The sequence below is a fragment of the Petaurus breviceps genome, unplaced genomic scaffold (genome assembly GCF_028583685.1).
Source record: "Petaurus breviceps papuanus isolate PSGF00001 unplaced genomic scaffold, PetGlider_PUasm1.0 37, whole genome shotgun sequence".
NCBI lineage: Eukaryota > Metazoa > Chordata > Mammalia > Diprotodontia > Petauridae > Petaurus > Petaurus breviceps.
Window position 1 is genome coordinate 18,286,592 of NW_027186296.1, and position 25,477 is coordinate 18,312,068.

General features: G+C 36.2%; 1 protein-coding gene across 1 annotated transcript; it reads left to right on the forward strand.

The window, feature by feature from the left end:
• The first annotated feature begins 339 nt into the window (after positions 1-339).
• Positions 340-25,477, forward strand: DTWD1 (DTW domain containing 1). The gene is made up of 5 exons (XM_069098020.1): positions 340-577; positions 10,357-10,634; positions 17,337-17,480; positions 18,375-18,642; positions 25,007-25,477. Exons 2-5 carry the CDS (start codon positions 10,389-10,391, stop codon positions 25,258-25,260), a joined length of 912 nt encoding a protein of 303 aa, XP_068954121.1. The 5' UTR covers positions 340-577; positions 10,357-10,388; the 3' UTR covers positions 25,261-25,477.

A 25,477-nucleotide genomic window follows, 5' to 3' on the forward strand; every position in this document is an offset into this window, starting at 1 on the left:
TCGCGCCCTCCTCGCTAACCAACAGCTCCGGAGCCGGTGCTTTCTACAAGTGGAGATTTACGGTATCTGCTATTTTGTCTCTCGGTGTGAGCCCGGGCTCCTCAGCTACAATCCCAGTCAAGCTACTGCTCTTTCACAAGTGGGTCCCGAGCCTCAGCGCGGGGCGAAGGAGCCACCCTGAGACCAAGGCCAAAGGGCACAAACGGAGGCAGCACCGGTACGGCCACCGCTGCGCCCAGGGACCCAGCGAGCCCCGCCACCGGGCTCCCGAGGGAGGGGCCAACCCGAGGGGCTGTGATTTGTCGGAGGCGGAGCCTGAGGCGGGACTTCCCGCTTCCTCCCGCCCCCCTCCTCTCCTCTGGCCAGTTACCTTCATGGTTGCTCCTAGGTGCTCGTCCGCTCGAGTAACGGGTCCCGGAAGCGCGCTTCGGTGTGCCCAGAAAAGAGCTCCTCCGGGCCATGGCCTCTTAGGGTCTGTCCGCCCCTTCAGACTCGGGCTCTTTCTGAGGTGGAGAGCGCAGCGGGAGAGCCGGGGCTGCGGCGCCGGGAGCTGTAGGCCGCTCTGGGGGCTGTGCAGGTCGGAATCCCCCTTCATTCTCTTTCCTTCCCTGGGTGGGAGGCCGGAGATAGGAGGCTGGAGAGCGCCAGCCTGAGATGGGCCCCCAGGCCCTGGGACTCCGGGCCTGGGAGCGCGATGATTTTAGGGGTGAAGGGAATGATGAAACTTACATTCTCCCTGGTGCCCATTGGAAGCCCCCCCCTCACCCAACACCGTAACTGCTTCAACATTGCTGCTTCGTCCATGTGGCAGGCGTGCGTGTGTGCATAACTGTATACGGGTAGACACACCCGTATGCATGTGTATGTGTATATACATATAGGTGTGCATGTATGCATATGTGTGTATACGTGTGTGTGTATTTCCAAAGGGAAGCTAAGATGGATGCTGGGCCTGGTGGTGAGGAAGACTCCTTCCTGAGTTCAAATCCGGCATTCAGTCTCTTACTAGCTGTGGGACCATGGCCAAGTCACTTAACCCTGAACCCAGTTTGCCTCAGTTTCCTCATCAGTAAAAGGAGCTGGAGAAGGAAATGGATCTTTGCCCAAATGGGGTCAAGAAGAGGTGGGGGGGGGGGGGGGGAACTAAACAATAACATAGCCTCAAAAGTCTTAATAGAATTTTAAGCTATTAAAATGTGTAACTGCTCTAAGACTTTTGGGACAGTATACACACACACACACACACATATACATATATATTTACGTTTGTGTGTGCGTGTGTATATATATACATTTACACATCTCCAAATTACATATACATAAGCACACGTATTGTATAAATGTATATTTGCATTTAAGCTTACACATATGTATATATAAATTTATATGCATGCTTATATGAATGTGTATGTGCCCTTGTTATCCCTCATTAGAATGTAGGATCTCTTCAAGTAGGGATTGTTTTCATCCTTTTTATTTGTCTACCCCACACCTAACACAGTACCTGGCACATTGATTTTGATTGATTCAGCCCCAGAGAATACTTTTAGAAAGGATGAACCATCCTGTGTATATTGCAGAGTGTTTTCAATGGGGAAGGTGAGCGTGTAAAGGAAGGCACTGTCAGAGATATGGAGAATAGGTATTATTACCTATAGATTCAACAGCAAAGGGATAAGAGTGCCCATGAGGTTAAAATAAATTAAGTAGATCTGGGATTCTTAGGAGCACTGGACTTGATTCATAAGACCTGGGATCCTTGTGCTGAATTTGTCATTTACTGGCAGTTGGACTTCAGACAAGTTACTTAACCTTTCAAGGTCTCCAATGATTCACCTATAAGATGAAGGGTCACTAAGGTCCCTTTCAGCTCGAACATTTTTATTCTTCTTGACTTTGCCAAATTGTTTCTTGGCAATGTTGGCCAGTTAGGAAAGTTCATTAAATTTCTTAGTGTCATTTTTTAAACCATTTGATGATTATAATAGAAACTGTTCATATTCCATATTTATAAAAAACAATTTATAAACTTTAACCAATTCTATGAGGTGCAGAGTACACGATACATTGAGGCAACTAGTTGATACAGTACATAGAATGCTGAACTTGGAGTCAGGAATACCTGAAGCCAAAACCTGCCTCAGATATTTTACCAACTGTATGTGCTCCAGATTCCATGTCTGTTGAATAAGTCAGTCAGTAAATATTTATCAACTGCCTACTGTATGCCAGCAAACTGGAGTGGAGTCAGTGATAGCCCTGAAATCAGTTACTTAAGTCATTACTTTATGTGGTAATCATAGGTAACATAGCCAGGTGGCACAGTGGATGGAGGCCCAGACCTGCACTCAGAAAGACTCTTCCTGAGTTCAGATCTGGCCACAGACACTTAATAGCTGTATGACCCTGGGCAAATCACTTAATCTCATTCGCCTTACTTTCCTTATCTGTAAAGAAAAACTGGAGAAGGAAAAGGCAAAACCACTCCAATATCTTTGCCAAGAAAATCCCAAATGGGGTCATGAAGAGTCGGACATGACTGAAACAACAACAACAGTAAAGGAGATCATATGTAGAGAATGGGGGCACAATAAAAATGATAGTTGACAGCTGTGTCCAGGGCTTTGCGAGGACAGGGAATGTTTCATTTTTGTCTTTCAATCTTTGGCGCCTACCTGCCTTGTGTACAGTTCTGTTCAACTACTGTTCTTCACCATTGTCTTTCGTACCTTGTCTAAGGCAGGTCATCTCTAAGAGCTTGTTTTGTCATTCTGTTCAGTAGGAAAAGGCATACCCGAATGACTGAAGTTCCCAGAACAGTTTTGAATCAACCAACGAGTATTTATTTCTTGTTGCTTTTGTATAAAATACTATGGTGGGTTTTGTAGAGAGAGCAGAAGAAATAGAAATTTATAATCCCTGTACCCAGAATGGTTTGTCTCTAGTTAAAGCACAAATTGGACCTGTAATTTCATTGATATAGGGAACTCACAGGTTGGAACCTTTTTTACAAAGTATAATCTTAGAGAGTTGAAGACAGGTCATCCAGGCCACTGCTACACTCTTGTCTCTCACATTTTCTTTAGTTGGGTAGATACAACTTAATTATATTTGGAAGAAAACTGGAACCATAATAGGAAAAAAGTGCCACATGACTGGTACAATCAAGGACTTTTAGGGTTCAGAGATCATTACCAAACTGGGGTAACCATGAAAAACGTAATGCTTTAAGTGGAATTTGATTTGAGCCTTAAAAGATAAATATTGCTTAGAATTAGGGATGATGGTGATTTCAGGCAGAGGGAATGGAATGAGCAAAAACAGGACACCAGGAAAGCACAAAAATACACCTGTTAGTTTGGAACAGAGGATTTTTTTTTTTTAAGGGAAATAGTGGGAGAAAAGCAGAAAGATTTGTTGGGAACATCCTATTGGGGTTAAGGCTTATGGAATTTATTGTATACAGAACAGAGCTAGTGAGGCATGATGTTTTTCATGTGGTAGTTTTCAATTTTCATTTGTTAAGTGCTTACTGTATGTAGGATCCCTGCCTGGTGCTAGGGTTATAGAGATAAAAATGAAACTGCCCCTGCCTCCAAGAAGCTTATATTCTACTTCATTAGGTCTGTGTACTGCCCTGTGTTTAGCACTAGGCACAGTATTGCTGCACACAATGTATTGCTTTTTTCCTCTAATTATTTTTTTCCCTTTTTGGTTAATGCCCTTTGTTTATTACCTTCATTTCTAGTACGTGCCTTTCTTCCCTTATCCCACAATATATTCCTTGTAGAAAGATTTAAGAAGAAAACGTTTTTAAAAAGGCACTTCACCAAAACCAAGATGTAAGCTGAATCTGACTATACATTCAAGATTCCATACTTTTGACCCTTGGCTCAGGAAAGAGGAGAGACAGGAACATTTTTTCTACCCTTCTCAGGGTTAGGCTTGCTCATTGTAATTATACAGCATATAGCACCTAGGTAGTACAGTGGATAGAGTGCCAGGCCTAGAGACATGAAGTCCTGTGTTTAAATCCTGCCTCAGATGCTAACCAGCTGTGTGACCCTGGGCAAGTTATTAACCTTTGTTTGCTTCAATTTCCTCATCTGTAAGGTGGGGATTGTAATAGTTACCTATGTCTCAGGGTTGTTATGAGGATTAAATGAGATAATATTTGTAAAGTGCTTAGCACAGTGCCTGGCACATAGTAAGCACTATGTAAATGTTAACCTATCATCATCATTATTAGGTTTAATTTTTTAAATTTACTTTCTTATAGCCATTGTCTATTGTTTTCTTGGTTCTTGTTACTCAGCTTTAGTTCTTCCCAATTCTTCATATTTGTTACTTCTTGGATACAATAATACTGCATTACATTCATGTGCCACAATTTGTTTGGCTATTCTCTACTCAGTGTTTAATTTGTTTCTAGTTGCTCCCTATCATAGAATGAGCTGATATGGATAGTTTGATATATGTGGATGTATTTGATGCATCTTTCTGTCTTAAACTTTCTTGGGGAGGTATGCCTCTCTGGGGCAAATGATATGGATATTTTAATCACTTTTTTTAGCCTAATTCCAAGTTGCTGTTGTGAATGGTTTGACCAATTCACAGCTCCACCAATAGCATATTAATGTGGCTGTCTTCTATCAATCAGTCATCAATCAGTAAACAGTTATGCTTGTTCTATGTACCAGGCACTGTGCTAAGTGTTGAGGTGTACAAAAAGAGGCAAAAAATAGTCCTTGCCCTCAAGGAGATTACAATCTAATGGGGGAAACAATTTGCAAACAAATATATACAAAGCAAACTATGTACAAGATAAATAGGAAAGAATTAACAGAGGGAAAAGAGGGGTTGTAGAAAGCTTCCCTTAAAATGTAGAATTTTAATTGGGATTTAAAGAAAGCTGCGTGGTCAGTAATCAGAGAAGAGCAGGGAGAAAATCCTCTGCATCATTGACTCTTTTCATCTTTACCAATTTGCTTTGTGGTAAGGGAAACCTCAGAGTTTTTTTGATTTGTATTTCACTTATCATTTGGAGTAATTTTTAATTTTGTTAATAGTTTGCAATTCTTTTGAGAATTGTTTATTCATATCTTTTAACCACTTATCTATTGTAGTAGTTCTTGTTCATATATGTGTATATACATATATAATATAAATATAATGTGTGTGTTCGTATATACACATAGTCAATTCTTGTATATATTTACATGTATATGTGAATACACACAGTCAGTATCATTCATGGTAGTTATGTTCTATAAAGTTGCCACAAATACTGAAACATTGCTCCTAAGGGAAATACAAGGTTAAGTTCCTATGAGCCTCTGGTCACAACATTTACTTTAGCACTTTCTGGATTGATCTCACATACAGATCAATGAATTTCCTTTTCCTTTTTTTGAATGTATAGTATTGTTGAGTCATTACTTTGAACTCATGGCCAACAACAGTATGTAACTCTTGCCTGAATGAAGCTTATCTAATACATGGTACACCACAGACTTCTTGTGCAAAGTAACACTTAGCACTTTGGCACTATGCTTGGGGGCTGTTTAAAACAGCAAAATCATCAAGAAAAAGAACAAAAATTTTAAAAAATACTACAATTATATTGACCATGAAATGGGCATTTATTTATAGTTTGAGAGCTGCAACAAGAAGGCTGAATGTTGCCTTGTTCAGCTTCAGCTGGGAACACGTGCATGTGATGACTCAAATTTTTTGCTGCTCTGCACATGTCTGTGAATGACCATGGAAACATTTAGAGTATTGATATTGGGTTATAAATAAGTTTTAGCAAGTAGATGAATTTGCAGATATGTAATCTGAATAATGAGGATAGACTGTGTGTATATTTCTTGGATACCAGACTCTATTAGAGATTTCACTGCAAAGATTTTTCCCTTCAATTAATAGCTTCCCTTATCCTAGCTAAATATTTTGTTTCTGCAAAAGCTTTTAAAATTCATGTAATGGGAATGATCTACTTTATCTCTTATGGTCACTTCTACCTCCAGTTTGTTTAAGAATTTTCCAATAGCTTTCTATTTATTTCCTCATCTGTAAAATGAGGGGGTTAGACTAGATGATCTTTAAGGTTTTTTCCCAGCTCTAAAAACCTTTGACTGCTAGGATACAAATAATGTAATCAAAAGGGTGGTTGCTGCTGACCCAAATTCCCAGACTCAGTCACTTACTAAACTCTGGATGTCTGCATCCTGCTGGGTACTCTTTTCCTGTACAGAGACTGTGGGCAGCTTAGATCTATGCCATTATGCACCCCATACTTTAATTTAGGTCTTTTCACTCCAAAATCTTTTCACTCCAAATCCATTGTTATTTCCACCATGCTACAAAATTGAAGGGTCCTGGTGGTAGGAAGATTTTTGATGGTTTTGGTGTGTTTTTGTAATCCTTTGTGTACTTACTTAACTGAAGCAAATTGTTAGAACAGTAAACATAATGCTTTAGATCTTGGGACTTAGGTAACCTGTGGAGAGAGGTGACCCGTTTTCTACTAGTTTTTTTTCTGGGTATGGCCACCATAAATCTAAGAGAGAAGAGAAGAATACCTCTACTTCCTTTGTCAATACACTCTGAAAACTTATATGATTAATTTGACTTTGGGCAATGTAGCGAAGTTTTCCCAGGACCCTCCTGCCAACAGTATAGGAGTGTGAAAGTCCAACTGAAAGAGAAGTGAAATGCCACCCAAAAACCCCAAACAAACCCATACACATTCCTGAAGCCTAATTAATGAGATCGTAAGATTAAAGCCAAATAGTACCTCACTAGTTATCTAGTCCTATCCTCTCATCTTAAATTTGAGGAAACTGAGACACAGAACAGGGAAATCACCTGCCAAGGTTAATAAATATTAGAGCTAGAGTTTGAATCCAAGGTCTTTAACTCCAAATTCATTGCTTGTTGCACTTGCCACCATCTTAGTCATCAAAGCAGAACATGGTAACAAGAATGTGTATCTTGTGCTGTGGGATTTATTTCCTCGGATCTCTTGGACTAGTGGGACCTTCTCAATAGATTGACCATTTTATTCCTTTATATAAAAAGTGCTTTACAAATAGTTTCTGAGGTCACGCATATAAATTAGGGGAGCCATTTCACAATCAGGTGACTTGGGGTGGAAGGATCTGCTGAGTAGTTTTGTGAGATAGGGAAGGAGAGAGATTTGACCACCCCTCTAAACTATTACTTTTTTTGAGCCCCTTAAAAGCCTAAACCTGGACCTAATCAACGTGGACAATTTTTGGTTGTTTATTCCCTTGGGTAGATTTGGCAAATATATGCTACTCTTACTTTAATGACCAGCATATTTTTTCTTTGCTGTCTTTTTATGTGGGCTTCAACCTCACTGTGATTTGCAGTCTGAAGAAAGCCCCTGATGAGAGGTTAAATCAGTGTCACAAACTTCTTTGTTAGCAAATTATATTGTATTTTATTTTCCACTCCATTTTTTGTTAATTTTGCTTTCTGTTTTTTGAGACCACAGAAAATTTCCTATTGCTTTTTCAGCATTTCTCTTGTCACTGTCTGTGCCTAGTGCCTAGGGCTTCATAGTTAAACACTGCAATACCATAAGGCAATATAATAAAATCAGTCTGTAGCAAGGGAATGCATATCAAATCAAAGGGGCCTCTACCCGTTTTTCTCTTTTCAAATGTATTTTGGTAGTTGGATATATATGTGGCAGTCTTGGGTGATTATCCTGCTTTGGGGAAAAAAACATCAAAATTAAAAAAGCTGTTTTACTACTTTATCCCTTATTCCCAGGATTCAATATAGACTATACATTGGAAGTTACCTATCTGAATATCAATTTTAGAAAGAATTTCAAAGTGATGTAGTCCAGTTTACATCTGGAGTCATTCCAAAACATCCCTAAACCAGCTACTCTGAAGACTACCAGTGAGTTAATCCATTTTTCAGAGTCAGACCATTCTGCTTTTAAAAACTTAAAATTCATATCCAGATTAATTTTAGAACCATATATAAGAATTTAATTTTACATGGATTACTCATTCTAATACCTTTGACAGTAGGTGCTCCTTTGTTTTTGTCAATTTTTTCTTAAATTTAAGTGGGAGAGGAAAATCAGCTATAAGATAGACCCAGCTTACTTTTGGTAATTTTGTTGTCAGTTTTAAAATTATAATACTGGTTATAACATGAAATCACAACTTTAAAATCTCTTTTGTCATTCAAACTCTGTATCTTAGTTATTTACTTTGTGTCTCTTGATTGTGTTAATGAGTATACTGCTTACATAAACATAAAAAAACCATAAAACATAAACAATAATAATTGCCATGTAGTAGAATTAAGTAGTTTATATACATATATATGCATATATATTATCTATCTCATTTGATCCATATATAGTATCTGTGGGTGATAGATATTCTAGGTATTATTATCTTATTTTTATAGATTGGGAAAGTAAGACTCACAAGGGTTAGGTGACTTAGCAGTTACCTGGTACATTTCAAAGACTGAATTTGAATATAGTTTTCTGGAGAGTCCAGCACTTAACAATCTCATCTCTTTTCCTCTCCCTCTTTCTCTTTCTCTCTCCTTTCCCTCCCCTTCCTCACTCCCTCTTATCGGTTCCCATGGGTTTAACTCTCCTGTATATGCAGGTGACTCCCAGATCTACACATCCATCCTTAATCTCCTTCCTGAGCTTCAGTTATACATCACCAATTGCCTATTGGAAATTTCAAACTGGAGGCTCCAGAAAAATCTTCAACTCAGCACATCTAAAATTATCTTTTCCCCTAAACTCCCATCTTCCGTTATTTCTATTGAAGACACTACCATCTTTCCAATCCCCCAGGCTTGTGACCTCCATTTTATCCTGTATGCATGCTATCTCACAGCTTCAGTAACATATTCAGTTACCAAATCTTGCTGTTTCTACCATTACAGCATCTTTCACTTATGAACCCACCTCTCCACTCACAAAGCTCCTACTTTAGTTCAGGCCCCCTTCACCTCTCACCTAGAGTATTGCAGCAGCCTCCTCATTTGTCTTCCTGCCTCAAGCCTCTCATCACTCCAATCCATCCCCATACACTGCTGCCAAAGTGATTTTCCTTAAGTGCACATCTGTTGTTTCTAGGGTAAAATATAAACTTCTCTGTTTAGCTTTTAAAGCCGTACATAATTTGGTCCCAAACTATCTTTCCAGCTTAGTTGGACATCACTCTCCCTCCTGCTTTCTGTAAGGCATCCAAACTGGACAATTTTCCCTCTTCCTCGTTTATGACACTCCGTTTTTCTGTGCTTTTCCACTGGTCATCCCACATGCTTGGAATGTACTTTTTCCTTCCCTCTACTTCCTAGAGCCCTGTTCTTCCTTTAAGAAGCACCTTAATCACTGTCTTGTACATGAAGTCTTTCCTGATTCCTCCACCTGCTAGTGTCCTCCTACTTTGTATATATTTATATTTATTTACTATGTGAAGTATATATATATATATACACACACATATACACATACACACACATTTATATATGTACTTGTTTCTCCTGATTAGAATGTAAACTTAAGCCAAATATTGTTTCATCTTTTGTACTTATATCCCCAGGGCCCAACACCTGGAAGTGCCTGGTTTAGAGTAGGAATTTAATAGATATTTAATTGATATGACTATATAACCTAAACCAAAAATGTATGAGACAAAAATGATTGTTATAGTTCATTGAAAAAATCGATTTCCTACATCATTGATCTTCATATCTGAAAAAAGATGCTTTTATAGGCCCCTTTTGTTTTTTTTAATTTTGTTGGAGTATACTTAAAGTTATTGCTATTTGCCATTTTCAGTTAGTTTTGTTTTTCAAAAGTCATGCAAATTTAATGGTAAAGAATTTCAATATTTATTGCTGTTCCATGAATCATTACAAATTATTGACATTTCAATTTTTAATTAAATTGATATTTATATGTCAACATAGTAAAAAAAAAAAAGAGGGGGTCTTACCATATTTGGAGTCAGGTGACTTTAGTTTAAATCCTATTTCATCTGCTTAATACCTTACACAGGCAAGTCACCACCTTTCTGGGTCTCAGTTCCATTATCTGTAAAATGATGGAATTGAACTGAATAAGCTCTAGGGTCTCTCCCGCTTCTAAATCAATAATGTTATGATATGTAACTATATGTTATATAACATATTTGTGTAAACATAAAAGCATATAGATGTATATATATGATTTCTGTATGTATATGTGTTTTTATATTATGCATATGCTTTTTGTTGTTGCTAATTTTTTATGTTGGAATTCTTCATTTGCAATATTTTACTGTGCTTTGATTACAGGTGTATCAGCTCTTCTTTTTTTGACTTGAAAGATGTCTCTAAATCCACCTATATTTTTCAAAGAAGACAAAGATAGTAAATCAGAATTGCAAAACACCTCTTTAACTAAAGAAGATCCCCTTCAAAACTTACGCTTAGCATCTCAGGAAGTTCTCCAAAAAGCCCAACAGAGTGGTAGAGCCAAATGTCTCAAATGTGGAGGCTCAAGAATGTTCTACTGCTACACTTGTTATGTTCCAGTTGAAACTGTCCCAGTTGAACAGATTCCAGTTGTGAAGGTTTGTGAAAATAGAAATGCTTGGGAGTGGAAAAATGGTTTAGAAAGCTTTCTGTATATTTCTGCTATACAGTGGCTGACAGTGTTGTTAAATAGTTCCATTAAGTGAATTTCATTTTGGTAGCAAATTCAAAATAATATTCCTGTCCTGGGAGGATATGCCTCAGAGAGTTTGGTCATAAGATAGTGATTCTTCAAGTTGTCTTACAGTACTTTCTTATTATAAACACAAAGTACCTCAGTAAACTAAACATACTAAAATATTTAGTAGATAAAACATTCATAGCAAACCTGATGTGACAAAAATAGATTTTTATTAAATATTTTAATTATTGTCTATAATAAAAAATGTGGCATGTACAGATGTTTATGATATACCTCATTCAAAAAACCAGTTAGTATACCACCTGAAATATCCCAGAAGACCAAGAAAAAATTTCAGATCTCACCTACTGAGCAACCATTGTCCTAATAGACTCAAGGTGGATTTCAGCCAGACTTTTATTCAAGGACACATAATGGTGATAGTGACAAAAATGAAGCAGAAAATGACTTCATATGTTGTGTAGTATTTATGAACATTCTGAACCAACTAAAATGGATAAATATTGTTTTCAGTAGTTTTCAACCTTTTTGTTCTCTGGATCACTTTGATGGATTGTCTGTGATGTTTAATTAATTAATAAATGGATAATTATTGAATGTTCCTCATGTGCCAGTACCATCTATGCTATCTACAACTTTGTGAAGAATATAAAATAAATATAAAAGTCAGTCCCTGCCCTCAAGAGTTTTAAGAAATGCAAGTATGTAACACAAATGCAGTATTTATAGTTTTCTTTTCATTGGCAGGAATTTCATTATTTCAGGTATATTTTAAAAGTTTTAAATTTTAATTCTTTTTAATGTTTTACATCTGTCTGAGAAAATGGACCTTAAACAGATCCCTACACATTTTTCTTTGATTTCCCTTTGGGACCAGTCTCAAAAGTCCTTCATGAACCACCAGTGCTGTGCAAACAGTAAACATAGATTGGGAGAGGGAAAAAACAACCACACACACACTGGATTTGGAGCAAAAGTATCTGGTCTTGAATCCGAATTTGGCTCCTTACTTCCTGTGTGACCTTTGGCAAGTCCCTCAACCTTTTAGGGCCTCAGTTTTGTCTGTAAAATAGCATATTGAATTAGCTAGTCTTTAAGACACTTTCCAGCTCAAATCTATTAATCTTACTTTAGAAACCACTGGTCTAATGAAAAAATCTACTGACCTGAATTCAGGAAGTATGGAATCTCATTTAAACTCAGTATTTCCTCCCTAGAAATCTCAGAAGCTGGAAAATGCATTTCCTTCTCATACATACCTGCCTTCTCTCAAAGAAATATTGAGAATAAATGAAGCCAATAAAAGTGAACGACTGAGAACTATTAAAAGAAAGGCATAGCTGTGTATACTTTAAGCTACAGTTCACAGTATCATTCCATTTTCATCAGATGCAAATGGAACCCTATTACATATATCACACAGCAGGCCATATTCTTGGAAAATTCATTTTAAACTGAAATGATACAAATCAAATCTGGTTTTCCCATAGAAACAAAGTTAGAATGGAGAAGGTTGTGTTCTCAGTCAAGGACTTGATACATTATTTAAGTGACCACAAAACCATATTTCATGTATCCAACTATTCGCTCATATAAATGATATACTTTTATAATATGAAGATTTCTGAAATATAAATGAAACATGACACATCATCATGTATAATCATTTAATATGATTTAGTATCAAGACTACAAGATTTTTTGTCACAGGATCTCAGATCTGGAAGGGACCTCAGAGGCTATTTAATTTAAAATATATTTGAAGTCAAATTTTTTCTACAACATTGAACAGATGGTAATCCAGCCTTTGCTTGAAGTCTTCAAGGAACATGGCCCATTCACTGTTGAGAGCTGTAATTGTTAGGATGTTTTTCTTTTACATCAATCTGAAGTCTGCCCCACTGTAGCTTTCATTTTTGCAATTCCTACTTTATTTTTACCACAACACCTTAGAAGGCAAAGGGCTTGTATTCAGAAACATTTCCTTGGCTAGGTTTTTACAGATACTTGTGAGTCTATTTGGGGAGAGCATTTGAAAGCTTTGTGAAAAATTAATCAAAGAATCTCCATTCTAATAAAATTTCTCAGGAGCAAGTATAAGTTATTAGTATTCAAGTTGTTGACCTTTCTACGTGTTTTATGAGTGTGGTGCATACTTAGAGTCAGGAAGATTTAACTGTCAAGTCTTGCCTCAGCCAGTGATTAACTGTGGGATCCTAAGGAAGTCAGGGCTTAATCTGCCTCAGCCTCGGTTTTCTCATCTGTAGAATGGGGATGATAATAGTAGCACCTGTCTCACAGGGTTCTTGTGTTATGTGAAGTACTTGGCAAACCTTAAAGTGCTATGTGAATGCTAGCTGTAATTGTTGTTTGAAAGCTGTAATGCATAATAACTGGCAGCTTCACCTGCACCTGAAGGGTTTTCTCATTAAAATGAATGAATCTGCTCTTATGAGGACTGTCCTTTCAATCCTTAACACATTCATATTCCACAGTGTGAAAAAAATGTCGAAGTTTTGACTTTGAATTATTTAACTTGAATACTCACAACTCTGAAGTAGATTGAATTTGGTTTTAGAGTCATTTCAGTCCAAAGTTTTATATGCTGCCTTGAGAAAGTAGGTTGCAGTGATTGCTTGTGTGTACTTACCCACCTCCCTCCCATAACCATTTCTAAAGATGGTATATCCAAAGTGACTGTAAAATAATGAAATTGTTGGGGGTGGCCAGGTAGCACAGCGAGTAAGAGCACCGGCTCCAGAGTCGGGATAACCTGGGATCGAATCCAGGCTCTGATACTTAGTACCAAACCCAGAAATAACTGGTCGTGTAACCTTGAGCAAGTTACTTAACCCCAATTGCTTTAAAAAAAATAATGAAATTGTTATTTTTTTCTTAGCACATACATATTAGTACTTAAACATTCAAGGGAGTGTTGTCTTCCAAGTGGTTATTTTGCTCAAATTTCTTTTTCTAATGTTTCATCTAGAGCTGCCTTCAGGACTGACTTGCTAGTCTGTTAATTAACGGGTATTTATTAAGCTCTTACTATTTGTCAGACATTGGGGCTGAGATTACAAAGAAAAGATAAAAGCAGCCCATGGCCTTAAGGAGTTTACCTTTTAATTTATATAAATAAACACATAATGTAGAGTAAGTGGATACTTAATGTTTTAGGGGAAGACTCAGGGTGACCAGGAAAGCCTTCTTACAAAAAGGGAGCATTTAAAGTAAGTCTTGAAGGAATCCAGAGATTCTAAAAGTCAGGTGGGGAGACAGGCATTCCAATCACTAGGCACAGCCATTGCAAAGATGCAGAGATGGGAGATGAACTACTATGTGTGAGGAACGTCAAGTAGAATTGTAGTGGACCTTGTCAGCAAGGTCATGATTTCTGCCATTCAGTAATGTGTGAGTAGGAGTAAAGGACAAGTTAGCAGGGTTGTTTTTATAGCTGTTGGACACAGTGTCTTATTACTATACCTCTTCCCCTTTATGTTTTCTCTTCGTCAACTTAGGTCTGTCCTCTTCTTCTCTCTGTTACAACTTGACCAACCACAGGATACCCAGAGAGGGGCAATGCTGTTGTTGGCCTGAAACTTAGAGACCCTGCAGACAAGGCCAGACTGAGTCTAGGAGCAGAGGAATACTCAGTTAGTGTAATTGGCAGAGGACTATAAATACACAGTGTAATTACTAGAGAGCTATAAATGCAGAGACCTGGAAGGAAAATTGCCATAAGTTGATTGTGTGGGAGATTTTACTCCAATGTCTTTCCCATTACTAAGATTATAGAATTCCAAATTGCAGCCCGCTGCATAATGCTGAATAGAACTTGCTTCAATTGTATAGACAACCTTCTGGTTTCCGGTACATCATCTATCTCCCCACCACTTCTGGTGGGTACTTGGGCATACACATAAAGATGGAGAGGAAGGAGATGTAGGGAGACAAAGGGCGTAACATCAGAAGATGTGCTTGACCTGTGCTAGTATGTACGCCTTCCTTCTTTTCTTCTGCTCAGAATCATGCTGGTCTTCTCATTCCCAGCTCTTCTCCATTGACTAGTTCTCTTTTCCCATGTGAAAATTACATGAATGTGTAACTTGTCTATGTAAATCCTCCTCTTCAGCAATAAAAAACTCCAACTATGGTTCATTTTAGTTACTTGTTAATCTGTGTAAAGCAATTAATGCCAAGTTGTGAATAACCAGTAACAGAGAAACTTGATAACCTAGATGAGACTTGGGGTTGGCATAATATGTATGGGATTTATTTGTATATGTGTATCATGTACACACATACACATGTATATATGTGCACATCTAAATGTATGTGCACCCACATGCAGACCCATTCTCCATCCTGTCCCTTCCCCTTCATTCCACAATAACAACAAAATAATACAGTAAATCAACTTGCCAGTGAGTAATGTCCTTGGTAACTTGAAGCCCAGGCCTTCCCATTTCTAATCAAATTTTACTAGACAGAGTTGTACTTACGATTTCATTAGTTTAGAGAACTCCACCTACAATTAATGGCAGGTAGTACTTTCTTTGCAATTTAGAATTTCATAAAGCTGTTTAGAGCACTATTCATTTAAGTGATTTTCCCAGGGTCAGGGTAAGTGTCATAGGCAGGACTTAAACCCAGGACTTCATCATTGTGAGGCCAAGTTTCAACATTTATGCCACACAACATCTTATAGAGGAAGTTAAAATTGCTCAGTGATTTAAAGAAATCCAAAGGTTAGCAGTATATTGTACAGAAAACCTCTTTAAGTAGGTGGAAGTGCAGATTGACAGAGCCAGTACTTAAAACATGGAACCCTGAATAGAGAAAGTCTGCAGTGGGGGAAAAAGTCCATAAAGGGGGGAAAAATGTGAATCATAGTCTAGGTCTGACAAATCAGATTTAGTGAAATACTCTATAAAGATAGCATAGTGTATTTACTTAAAAGGATTTTTTAAGAAACAGGCCCCCAATCATCTCTTTCTTACAAATGCAAGAAATATCTCCAGGAAGCCATTAATGATCATGGTAACTAACAATTCAGGGCAAGATCCAAGTCAGACCTGTATTAAAGCTGAAGCTTTACACGAGAGAATATTTACGCATATGTGGTTCTGGGTCAAGGGTTCTTCACATTTTCTGTGTCATGGACACCTTATGGCACACTGGTAAAACCTAAGGACCCCTTCTCAGAACAATGTTTTTAAAAGCATAAAATCCAAAGGTAACCAATTATATTAAAACACATTTATCAAAATATTAAAGACAACTGTGAATGACCATTATTCTGAACAATACAGTGATTCATTATAGTTCTAAAGGAACCAGGATGAATAATGATATCCACCTCCAGAGAAAGAACTGATGGAGTCTGAATGTATACCAAAGTATACTGTTTTTCACTTTATTTCTTTTGTGTGTGTTTTTTTTCCTTTGGGTATTTATCTTCTTTCACAATATGTCTAATGTGGAGATATGTTTTATATGATTGCACATGTATAACCAATATCAAATTGTTTACCATCTCAGGGAGCAGGTAGGTGATGGAGGGAGGGAAAAAATTTGCAACTCAAATTTTTACAAAAATGAATGTTAGAAATTGTCTTTACATATAATTGGGGGAAAATAAAATAACCAATAACTTTAAGTTACAGCACTGCCTCAAAGTATTTTATCTTGTAAGGGGAACTTACATAGTGATGACTTCACAACTTTTTTATAATAAAGATTTCTGAGGAGGGGGGAAGTAAAATGGATGTATAGTTAAGCAAAAACATATTAAGTGGAAAATGTTCAGATTTTAGGTTAAGAACCTCTGTTCTAGATGATACTGCAGGGAAAGTTACGTAGGATTAAGAAATGTTATATACCTTCTAATATCCTTTGTTATAAACTATGATAGAGCTATTCCTTATAATGAAATTAAGCAAAACCATCTTGAACTTATCAGGAATAAATGTCCATCACTAAGCAGAATAATTTTCTGGAAAGGTATAATAGGTAGCAACAAGAAGCTAAATATTGGAAATCTTTTTCAGGAATGGATTAAGGATATCATTTTAAGTTGAAATAGCCTACATCCAAAAGATTTTAATAGTTGTGAAAGACAAAATTATTTAAACTTCACATGTTACTGTTTCTATTTTTAAATAGCATGAAACCCACTCAAATTTTTTAGAAGTTATTAAATATGTTCTCAGCACAAACACTACTCCTAGTGATTTGGACTCAAAATAGTTGGGTAATTTTACTGGAAATGTCACTGGAGTCTTTGCTTTCAGAGCTCAGTATTAAATGAGTTGAAAATTGTTCCATTGCACACTGACAGAATCAATGAGGGAATGCATATGTTTGTTTTATGACATAGCCATTCTTAATATTCTGAGCTAAAAAGCAGGCTAGTTTTCAAGACATGCTTACAAGACTGACTTTCAGAATCTTTTTTAGTTAATTAAAAGCATGTCTGGGAATCTATTATGAACTTGGTAGTTTGGCTTAAAAACCCATATGGTCTTTTCTAAGAAAACAGGCATATCTTTTTTAACATGAAAATTACCTTGGTAGTTGTCTTTTTTATTTATTCCAGCTTCCCCTGAAGATTGATATCATTAAACATCCTCATGAGACAGATGGCAAAAGTACTGCAGCACATGCTAAACTCTTAGCACCTGAAGACGTGAATCTTTACACATATCCTTGCATTCCAGAATATGAAGAAAGGAAGCATGAAGTAAGTTACCTTTTCTCAGTGTACTCACTTGAGTACATATACTTACATGGTACTTAGAAGTAACTTTTCAAGAACTTCATATAAGAACAGGTTATTTATCTGAGAAGTGTTGAAGAAAAGAAATTCCAAATAACTCATACTCCTTTAAGCAGAATGTTTTAAAGTTTTTATGTGGTTAAAAAAACTATTCAAAATGGAACTGTTTCTAATATGTATCATATATTTCTCTTTTTTCTGAATTGGTACACTAAATATGATTTGTAATATTATTATATATTATAATAGAATAATAATTTGCATACCTCCTTACTGAATTGTATGCACCTTGAATGAAAGGACTACTATTTCTCTTTATATTTCACATATATATGTAGATATACAGATTTACACAAATATGTTGTAGAGAGAGAAAATATATCATTGTATTTATGTGTGTACCAACATACTTAGTCCATTAGAAATGCTTGCTGATTGAATTTACCCATTTCTTGGAGGCTTGGAGTCATAATTATGAACATTATTAATTACATGCTGTGCTATAATAAGGTACTGAAGTGACTCCATATTGCTATGTTGTATAGTTGTTGTACATCTGCCTTTGTTACACGTAAGCTTTCAGGTAGCATTTCTTGCTGATATCAATGTGTCATTCTATAAAAAAATTCACTTCAACTTTTTGTTCCTATTAGATTGAAAATAAAATCTAATTGAAATCCAGGTATACAAATAATAGATAATAAATCAATGTTATTCACTAACTGACTAGGTTTTTTTTCCCTTAAAATAGTTTGAAATCAATTTTACTAAATGAAATATGAATATATCCATCTGCATCAACTTTAGGTTTTAAGGACCCATGTAGGATGTGACTAATTGGGATTTTCTTCATTCTAGATTGCACTTGTTTTTCCTGGTCCCAATTCCATCTCAGTAGAAGATATTTCTTTTCATTTGCATAAACACATTCCAAGTAATACTCTGTATAATAGCAAAAATGACAGCTCTGACAAACTACCCAAAAAGCGCCAAAAAATGGAAGTGGAAGAGAATGGAGATGCAGAGGATGGCAGCAGGAGGGATGGCACCTTGCTGAAGAAAGTTGTATTTATAGATAGTACCTGGAACCAGACCCACAAAATAATTGCTGATGAACGACTTCAAGGTAAAGAGACTCCAAAACATATAAAAATGCGTTGTGTACACAGTAGAAACTTGCCTAATTTATTTGATTTAATTTGATTTGAATACAGCTATATGTATTTGACCATGGTACAGAAATATAATACTCAATAGAGTATTATCAATAAAATAGTTCTCAATAAAATAATACTCAATAGAGTAAAAAGAATCCTTTCTTGTATGTTTGCATTTGGTACATTTCAATGTAGTCTGCAAAAGAAATTAGGCAAACCAAAGATACAGATAGGCAGAGGTTGGATAAATAAGGTTGTATTGTTCTAGAATGATTATTTGTTTCATCAGAATTCTTGTATGTACGTTTAAACTATTCTTATGACATGAAGTTCTACAGTATATTGTCTAAAATAAAGTTTATCTTCCATTTCTGGGCTATTTTGTCATTATCTTTAATGCTGAAGGATATATTTTTTTGTCCATAGCAGAATAGTAAAAAGTTATGGTTAGTTTGATTTACTACATCTCATTCATTAAAGACCCATAAGCAGCTAGCTTCACTATTTCCAGGGCCTTAGCATTAACAGGACCATAAACTTTGACTGCTTCTGCTGTAAACATAGCCAAAATGGTCTTTCTGATTATATCCATCATATTGGGTTTATTGTTAGTTGATTCCTTTTTTTTTTTTATTAACAAAACCAAAGTTGTACTTTCTTCAGATTGATCAAAATAAGTTCAGTTGGCAGATTTTCTGGAAAAATATTGAAATTAAGAGGGAAAAGGGGATGTTGGAACTTTTTAACCAGAGCAGCTTGCAGTAGGGTAGGGAGAATAGAAGGCACCTAGGTGGCACAGTAGATAGAATGCCAGGCCTGGAGTCAGGAAGACTCATCTTTCTGAGTTCGGATTTTTCCTCAGACACTTACTAGCTGTGTTACTCTGGACAAGTCATTTAACCTTGCTTTCTTCAGTTTCCTCATCTGTAAAATGGCAAGTTTCCACTGTAAGTTATGTAAATATTCTTTATGTAAGTTTCTACTGCAAAAGGAAATGACAAAGAGTCATGAAAAATCAGATATGACTGAAATGACTTAAGAACAAGGAGAGTATTGAGTGGACTGATGCTAGGGGAGAGAAAAGTGAAGGATAAGATGTAGAGAAAAGTACAGAGAATTAAAAATTTAGGAGAGTTAGATTTTGGTCTTTGCTCTTGCCTCTGCTTTACACTGTGATCTTGTGTGATTTACTTACTTAACATGTGTCTTTCTTAGTTTTTCATTTGATAATAATATCTGTTTAACCAGTTGTAACAATCACCTCTATCCCTGCAAAAAAAAAAGTGCATATGGAATCAGGCACGTGATTTTTCATGTTGGAAGGGACCTTAGCAGCCCAGTGAAAATAACTTTAATCTGAGTAGGGCCAGAAAAATCAAAATAGGTTTGGGTAATAATAATAATGATGCAAAAAAAAATTATGTATTGAGTGCTCACTATGTGTGAAACATTGTGTTAAGCTCTAGGGGGTATAATCAGAAAGGACAAGGCAATACTTGTTCTCGAGGAACTCGCACTTTTAAGTGGGAAATGCTACATGTCAAAGAAAGCTCAGGTGCAGGGTGAATAAAGAGCTCCAGGGGTCAGTGAGGGAGATGATTCTGATGGGCTAGTCACAGGTTACACTGCAGTCTCCTCTGGGGCTCTACCAGGCTTGCAGCCAGGGAAATGGCAGGGTCTAGAGCAGTGGTGTCAAGCTCAAATAGAAAGCAATCACTGATCCACATATAAGGATCCCTGTGCGTTGTGGATTGGCTTAGGTTCGAAATTTAATGTTATCTATATTTTATTATATTTGCATTGATTTTGTTATATATTTTCCTGTTGCATTTTAATCTGGTTTGGGCTATTCTCCAGTTTATTGTTGGTTGCATGTAGCCTGAGCCAGATTTGACACCTCTGGTCTAAAGGATCTTAGGATGCAAAGAAAGGGCAAATGGTAAGACCTGGTGTTCCTCCATCTCACCTAAAGGACTGTGGTTGGTGACTTCCAGCTTGTCCAAATTGTGTGAACAGAGCCATATTGCTATTTTTTTCCCAGTGGTCCCAGATGAAGTCTGGGCAGCTTTGGGGTTAGGAAATGGATGCAGGGAAGCTAAGGTAGAAGGTCACCTCTGCTGGCAGTTGAGATTCTTGAAGAACTGGAGTTTTGGTAAAGGATTTTATGAGGGGGAGGGGTACTTGGTCAAAGGAAAGAGATAATGTATGAACAGTTAAAAGTATGGGAAAGTACTTGTAAAGTTATAAAGCTGCTAGAAGTAAATGCTTCAAATAAATATTTTTTTCTAAGTGCATTTGTTCTATATCCTAGATTTGTACAAAATCTTTTTGTTATGGGATCCAAGAGAGAAGCAATACTCTAAATTTAAATTCTAGATCCTAAGCAGAAATTTAAGATTCCCTTAAACTTTAGTTAATTGCAAAATATACAACTCTTTAGTAGAAGTTCTTCCCCTTTCTCCTCCTCCCTTGTGGTCCCCCTGGCAGTACAAGGATTATTTGAGATTTTGCTTGAATTTTGCATATGTGGTAAGGATATAAAATTGCCAAAATGTCAATTTCTTCCTAAGTCCAAGTTACTTTCACAAGAAACAATCAATTTTTGTAATGAATCATTTTCTTTGGCTTTATATATATTACAGGTAATTGAAAATATCCTAAATAAACCAACTCTCAACCTCTTAACATTAAAACTTTCAAACCTAATACTTTGGAAGTTGAAAGTTTCTATTATTATCACTGCTAAGGTGAAGAATCTCCTTATTAAGGTAAATCTGCACCATTCTAACAGACTTTGCAGACATACCTTTGACTGCTTTGCTTCTATCAAAGCATAGCATTTTAGTTAGAAATATCAATGGAATACTCGTGGGGAGGAGGAAATCTACTGAAAGAAAAGAATTGTTTTTGCATGTATGTCTGAAATTAGATTGCCTAAGACATCTGGTTAAGATGGCACCATGTTAAGTCATAGAGGAGCCTAACTCTTCTACATGTACTCCAACAACCAGATTGAGTAATAATCAAGAAATCCAAAGAGAATTATCAGTAAGCTTCAGCCCATGATTTTGGAAAAAAAATAGAAATCTCCAAATATGGGAAACCCCAGACCAGAAGATAGGGTGGAAGCCAGCATCAACAACCCAAGAAATCAAGGTCAGGACCAAACAGGCCTGACCACCCTATCTAAGAGTGCAAGAATGGGTGGAACCTAGTCCTGATATGAAAAATCCATGGGAGGAACCAAAATGGGGATATGAGTAAACTGAAGAAGATACCAAAAACAATAAATAAATAATGAAATATTACTGGTAAAGAAATGCCCTAGAGGTTAAACCAAGAAGAAGAGAATAACTGTAGAACAACTACAGGCCAGTCCTCAGATTTAAAAATGGCATGACCATCAGGACTATACAAGTATCTGGAAGAAATAAAGCAAGAGATAATATGGAATTATAAGTGAAAGAAAGAGGAAAGAATTAAAAGAAAATAGCTTAAAATAGAAGGTAGAAAACCTAATCCAAATAATGGGCTCTCTAAAAACTAGAATAGACTAGATGACTCTAAGACAAAAAAAGGAATATTAGAAAAAATAGAATAATTGAGATATTTACTTACCAAAACACCAACCTTGAAAACTAATTGAGAGACTTCCTGAAAGCCACGAGCCCCTCAGAAAGACTAAGCATTTTTAACAAATTATAAATAAAAACTATCTAGATGTGCTAGAACCAGAGGAGAGAATTAATGTAGAAACAGTGACAAACTATGTAATACTGCAGCGGGGAAGAAAGGACATGAATTTTTCATAATCCTGAAGTCTTCAAGGGGCATAGAGGGAATTGAGAAAAAAACAGAGGAACTAAAGGTAGTTTGCTCTGTTTGGATGATCTTATTAGGAGAAAGGAAAAATGGAGATAAATGAAGAAGAAGTAGAGGTAAACTTATATGTCTCCTGATTAGGGTGCATGAGAAGGGATGCATAGGGGAAGAGTTGGAAGGAGAGAGCTTTACATAAACTTCATTCTTATCTGACCTCGTCAAAGGAGACTTGAACATATACTCAGACATATACACACAGCACATGAAGAATTTGATGTGGTAATTAGTGCATTAAAAAGAGTGGGGAAAGAGGTGAGCATGAGGAAGGGGAGGAAAGGGTTTAAGAGGGAAGGAGGACTATGGTAAGGAATAGTCACAAGAAAGTTTAAGAGAATGGATAATAAAGAGGAATCCAAAGAAAAAAGCAACTTTAAGAACCAGTGATCAGTCTCTTCTCTAATAGAAATGTCATATATGATAGATCTCGGGTGGTTACTGAAAAGACATAGAAAGAAGTGTATGGATTTGACAGCCATGCATAGTCAATTTCCAGAAAACCCTTAAAACTAACAAACACCCCCCCCCAAAACAACATCATAAACAAAAGCAGAAAATCAGAAATGTTAAACATATTCTTTATTAATCAAATAAAAATTACAATCAATAAAGGACTTTTGAAGAAATAATTCAAATATAAATGGAGACTTAAATAACTTAATCCTAAGAAATTTCTGAATGAAAGAATAAATCATAGAAACCACAACTCCATAGGATAAAATATGTTCATTATCTTGCGACAGAGCAGTGAGGAACTAGAGGTACAGAATAAGATACATATTTTCAAATGTGACCAATGTTTGGTTTTGGCTAATTATGTTGATTTTTTAATAAGAAAGTTGTTTTTTTGGGGGGAGGGGTGTTGTGTGTGTATGTGGATGAGAATGGAGGAAAGATGAAGGGTAGTGATAGTGAAACAAAAAAAGAGGGGGGGTGGTCAGAGGTGGGGAGCAGGAGGGAGGTTGGAGAAAAAGAGTGTCAATTAAGAATTTCAAGAAGATGCATAGAAGCATCAGAAAGAAATTCCTAGGGTCACATAGACAAGTGAGGTAGCTTTGAAATTTAAGTGCTGAATTGAGTATATACTTTTTTTTTAAAGCTATACCTAATGAGATTTGTAGTTTCATATACAATCCTGTTTTACACGCATGCACGCATACGCGCACACACACACACAGAGTACCTTTGTTGATATGTCAAGTTCACAGTAACCAAAATTTAAAAAAAGAAAGATTTCTTGGCTTACTGTATTAATGTGCTTTATAATTCCTCCGTTTCACCCTTCTTGCCTCTATAGGTAGCATTTAAAGTAACCAATTCAAACTTTTAAATTTGAGCAGAGTTCATATGTGTTTTTGTAGTAAATTACTCTGTTTTTATTATAAATTACTATTTTTAGTAAATTACTATTTTTTTCCTATGTGTATGTAGATGAGAATGGAGGAAAGTTTTTGTAGTAAATTATTATTTTGAATATCTTGGAGTATATTCAGGCATTTTTGTCTTAAATAATTTTTTAAAGTCCAATGACTTCAGTATAGTTGTTCATGAGAAAAGTTTTTTGATCTGTTGGTTTGAACGTTAACATGCCATTGTAATCTGTGATTTTAGCAGCATGGCTATTCCAACAATGCAAATTATAACCCAATTTAAGTTAGTTGATGAGTTTCCTGTTCAGCCATTTAGGTTTGTTTAGACAGCTGTCCATTTCCCTACTCATCTGAATTAGTTCTCTTTATATTTTCAGAGTTTCATCCTTAAACTCCTTATCTTTTTGTTCTGACTTCCTCTAAAGAATTTTAGTCCATTGGAATCATTCTGATTCTTTCTCTTATCCTTTTGAAAACTGTTCTCTCAAAATCTAGGATACAACAGTCAACCAATAAACTACTGTTAAGCACCTACTAAGTGCCAGATCTGTCCTAAGTGCCAGTATATGTCACACTGTTCTGGGTTTCTTAGTCTCTATCACATTTTAAGATGGAGTATTCGCTTCTCTTTGAGGTGCCCATCATTTTCACACTAGTAGCTCAATTCAATTTAGTTCATCTTAACAAGCATTTGTAGTATGCAAGGCATTCTTCTAGGTCGTAAGGATACAAGGACAAAAAAGTGGAGAGTAGAGAGAAGTGGTGCATAGTTGGCCCAGACAGATAAATTTCCCAAATGTTAACCATTCGGTCTCCTCCTAGTTGGTATGTGGTGATTAGGTAACAATGGTGTGTAAAGAACATCATTCTACATAACTTATATTACTGATATATACATACTGACATATATACATACATGACATATACATACACATATATACAATACTGTCTACAGCATTGGGCACAGGTGCCTTGTTTGGAACTAGAAATGGAAGGAATTGTACCAATTGATCTTAATAATTATTGGCATTATTTAGCCAAAAGAAAATAAATAGTTTACTCATACTTAATTTTTTTTTAACAGGGTTGTTACAAGTTGAGTTGAAGACACGGAAAACTTGCTTTTGGCGCCATCAGAAAGGAAAGCCAGATACCTTCCTTTCCACAATTGAAGCTATTTACTATTTTTTGGTAGATTACCACACTGCTATTTTAAAAGAGAAGTACAAAGGACAATATGACAACCTTATGTTTTTTTATTCATTTATGTACCAATTAATTAAAAATGCCAAGAATTCTGCAGGAAAACAGCAAGAAAATAGTACTGTTAATTTGTAAACAGAACAATTCGTTTAATTTTGTTATCACTTTTGATAAGCTTGTAATGAACATTGTGCTGTTTTTTTTACCAGCTCAAACATCTAAACCTATTTGTGTTTAGAATAATGATTGCCAGACAAATAAGAATAGAGAATAGCTGTTAAAAAATAAATTTTTGTAAAGTGTATGTTGTCTGTTCTTACATGTAGCAAAAATAAACATTGATGTGTAAGGA

Coding starts and splice junctions, on each gene's coding strand:
- DTWD1 (XM_069098020.1), top strand. CDS start 10,389: ATGTCTCTAAATCCACCTATATTTTTCAAAGAAGACAAAGATAGTAAA. Junction 17,481..18,374: donor ATGAAGAAAGGAAGCATGAA/GTAAGTTACCTT, acceptor TCTTCATTCTAG/ATTGCACTTGTTTTTCCTGG. Junction 18,643..25,006: donor TGCTGATGAACGACTTCAAG/GTAAAGAGACTC, acceptor TTTTTTTAACAG/GGTTGTTACAAGTTGAGTTG.